Source organism: Mesitornis unicolor, unplaced genomic scaffold, assembly GCF_000695765.1.
Source record: "Mesitornis unicolor isolate BGI_N332 unplaced genomic scaffold, ASM69576v1 Scaffold54205, whole genome shotgun sequence".
NCBI lineage: Eukaryota > Metazoa > Chordata > Aves > Mesitornithiformes > Mesitornithidae > Mesitornis > Mesitornis unicolor.
Window position 1 is genome coordinate 7,188 of NW_010187217.1, and position 3,014 is coordinate 10,201.

Below are 3,014 nucleotides of genomic sequence, written 5' to 3' on the forward strand. Positions count from 1 at the left end.
TGCTCCATTCACCACGGTGCACAAAGCAAGGGTTGCTTGGCTCTGAGCATATCTCAAAACAAGCATAAAATTGGGAAATGCTAGTAAAAGCCCTTCAGTTTAGATCTTTTTGTCTTTTTATTTTAAAGGAAATAATGACAAGCACTTTTTTGGACCACGTTTCAGTTGTTTGAGCTCTGTCGTTTGCTTTTTTCTTTCTGGTGAGACTTTGCAATATGATCAGATTTGACACAAAATACTTTGAGGGGCAGCGATGCAGTTTGGATGAACCTTGCAGCATCGAACAAGTGAGCTGTGCAGAAAAACCCTCAGAAATCTGGTCCCAGGGCCACGGCCAAAACTTTCCCCTTTCTGAGGTGCACCGGCTCCTTGTTGCACTGCCATCCAGTCACAGGTAGCACATGAACACAATACAATTCCAGTGTCATGCCTGGTATCCTCAGTAACACGATGGAAGTGAACGGGTGCTAATTACAATGAGAAGCCATCTGGTTCTTTTTAAGCTCGCTATTTGACGTGGCTTTTTTTTTTGCTCCCAGACTTTGATTTCAACACTCAGTACGAGAAGAGGTTAAACTGTTGCATTTCGTATACAGGGGACAATTCATGTAATATACACCAGTCTGTAAAAACTGTAAATGCTATTTTTTTTTATTTTAAACAGTTTTCTTAGTTTACAAAAGATCAATAATTGGTACCTTTTTACACTCTCAGATTCCTGAATATTGACAGATCTTCAAAGGGAGTATTAGCATACGAAATCTTAAGATTGACCGTCCTGAAGGTTTTTAAGACACGATAAAGCTAAAATATCAAGTCTTTTTCGACAGCCCCTGTCTAAATGAGACAATTTTCGGCAGAGGAGCGTGTCAGAAACCACCAGCAAAGCACAGCAACCCCCCCTCCCCGTGCCACCGTCTGCCTGCACGCCGTTATTTGGTTGTTTAAATCCCCAAGGAAAATCACACCTCGCATTCCCTCGCTGGCTGCTGGTGACAGGAACAAGATCCGTACTCATTAATGATCACCAGGGCTCCCTCAATGTGGTTGGGTTTGTAATCAACGTAATACTCCTGGGCTGACATGGCAGCCATTTGATGCATGGTCTGTTTTTGCTTCTGCTTCCTGCGCTGTGTGACAAAGCACTGTCTTAGTTGCCTCAAGCTGGCCGGAAAGCACTTCCAGGAGACGTACAACACTAAAACCACGATGAGGAAGGAAAAAATCAGCGCCATGGTCCCCGTCACCACCTTGTGAATCTGGACGGCGTTCTCCGAGTTCTCGCCGGGCATGGTGACGGTGATGGCGTACGTGGTCCGGTCGCCTTCGCTGTCCTGCACGTCGTAGGTGACGGTGGCCGAGCCATAGCCGAGCGTTTGGTCGCTGTTGTTCGTTACCGGGGAGAGGGTGTTAGCGCCCGTCGGGTCCGCCGCGTCCTCGCACAAGTGGAAGGCGTACACCGCGTCCAAAACGTCCTCGCCCTGGGCGTACTCGGGGGTGGCACAGAGCAGGTTGCTGTCGTAGCGACCCTTGAAGGTGCTCAGCCAGGAGGCCAGGGCGCAGACGTTGCGGCTGCAGTCCCAGGCATTGGCGGAGAGGCTGATGCTAGTGAGGGACTTCCAGGAGTCCAGGACTCGGGAGTCGATGTAGGTGAGCCGGTTGGAGTCCAGCTGCAGGGATTTGAGGTGAGGTACGCTCTCAAAAACATGAGGTTCGATGTATTCGATTTCGTTGCCGGAGAGATCCATCTTTTCCAGTTGCCATATCCAGTCCAAAGTGTTGACTACGATGGTAACTTTATTCCTTCGCAAGCAGAGGGAGTGCAGGGAGATGAGCCTGGGAAAGTGGGCTAAATTCACCTTCACCAAGTCATTGTGCTCGAGGTGCAGCTCGGTGAGCTTGAACAAGCCCGCAAAAGAGTTTCGAGCCAGGCTCTTTAACTGATTGTATCCTATGTCTAGAAACTTCAGGCTGCGACAGTCCTGAAAAATTCTCACCGGCACGAACTTGATGGCGTTCGACCGCATGTGCAAAGTTGTCAGTTTTCGCAGCCCGTGGAACAGGTCGGGCTCCAAGGACTGCAGGTTGTTGTACGATAAATCCACACTGCGCAAGTTCGGCATGGGGCGGAAAGTGGTGTTGGGCAGTTGGGTGATTTTGTTGGAACTCAGGGTGAGCTCCTTAACTCGCCGCAATTTTTGAAAGGCATTCCCCTCCACTGAGCAAATGTGATTGTGATCCAGATAGAGCCACGTGAGCTGCATTAACCCTGTGAACTGTCCGTCATGCAGCTCTGAAAGGCTGTTGTACCGCAGAGACAAGCCCATCATGCCCGACAGGTTGCGAGGCATCTCTGTGAGATTCAGTGATTCACAGTACAAAAGCCTGCCCTCACACCGACAGAGCTGTGGACACCCACTATTCACGGCTGGAAGCATTTTAGAAAAGATACCCAGCGTACACAATATCAACCCCGGGGGCTTCCTCAGCAGCCAGTTTAAACAGAGACCGATAAGAAGGAAATCCATTAGCGAGGATATTTCCAAATAGGCTTGAGAATGTCCATTGAATCTTTGCAAATTCTACATCATATTTTATTTCAGGGAATTTAAAAAAAAAAAACCAACCAAAAAAAAAAAAAAGCCAAAACAAAGCCAGAAAACCCGAAGCAGAACAGCAAACAGAACAGACACAGAGGCAAATATTTCACTTTACAGCATGCAGGAGCTGTGCAGCATTAAAGTTCACAGACATTCAAAGGTAAAATGATAGTGATTTTGTTCATGTTAAATGCTGCAGCAAAGGATTAAAAAAAAAAAATCTTTCTTCATGAAAGAATTTAATTAAAAAGTGTCTTACCCACCCTTTTCCAGAGAGTGACAACCTCCATTCAGTTGCTTCCTTTGTGTTTGGACTAATTATATGCAGAGCTAAAAAAGACCCCTCTGTGCTACAAATTCAGTCCCTTTCAATTTTTGTGCAAGGCTGGCAAGCTCACAATGTCTCACTTCGCT

General features: G+C 47.1%; 1 protein-coding gene across 1 annotated transcript; it reads right to left on the reverse strand.

Moving 5' to 3' along the window:
* Positions 1–630: 630 nt before the first annotated feature.
* LRRTM1 (leucine rich repeat transmembrane neuronal 1) lies at positions 631–2,528 on the reverse strand. The gene has a single exon (XM_010185356.1). It carries the CDS (start codon positions 2,526–2,528, stop codon positions 963–965), a length of 1,566 nt encoding a protein of 521 aa, XP_010183658.1. The 3' UTR covers positions 631–962.
* Between the last annotated feature and the right edge of the window lie 486 nt (positions 2,529–3,014).

What these genes read in the sequence shown, in the direction of transcription:
- LRRTM1 (XM_010185356.1), bottom strand. Translation starts at nt 2,528, where the DNA reads ATGGATTTCCTTCTTATCGGTCTCTGTTTAAACTGGCTGCTGAGGAAG.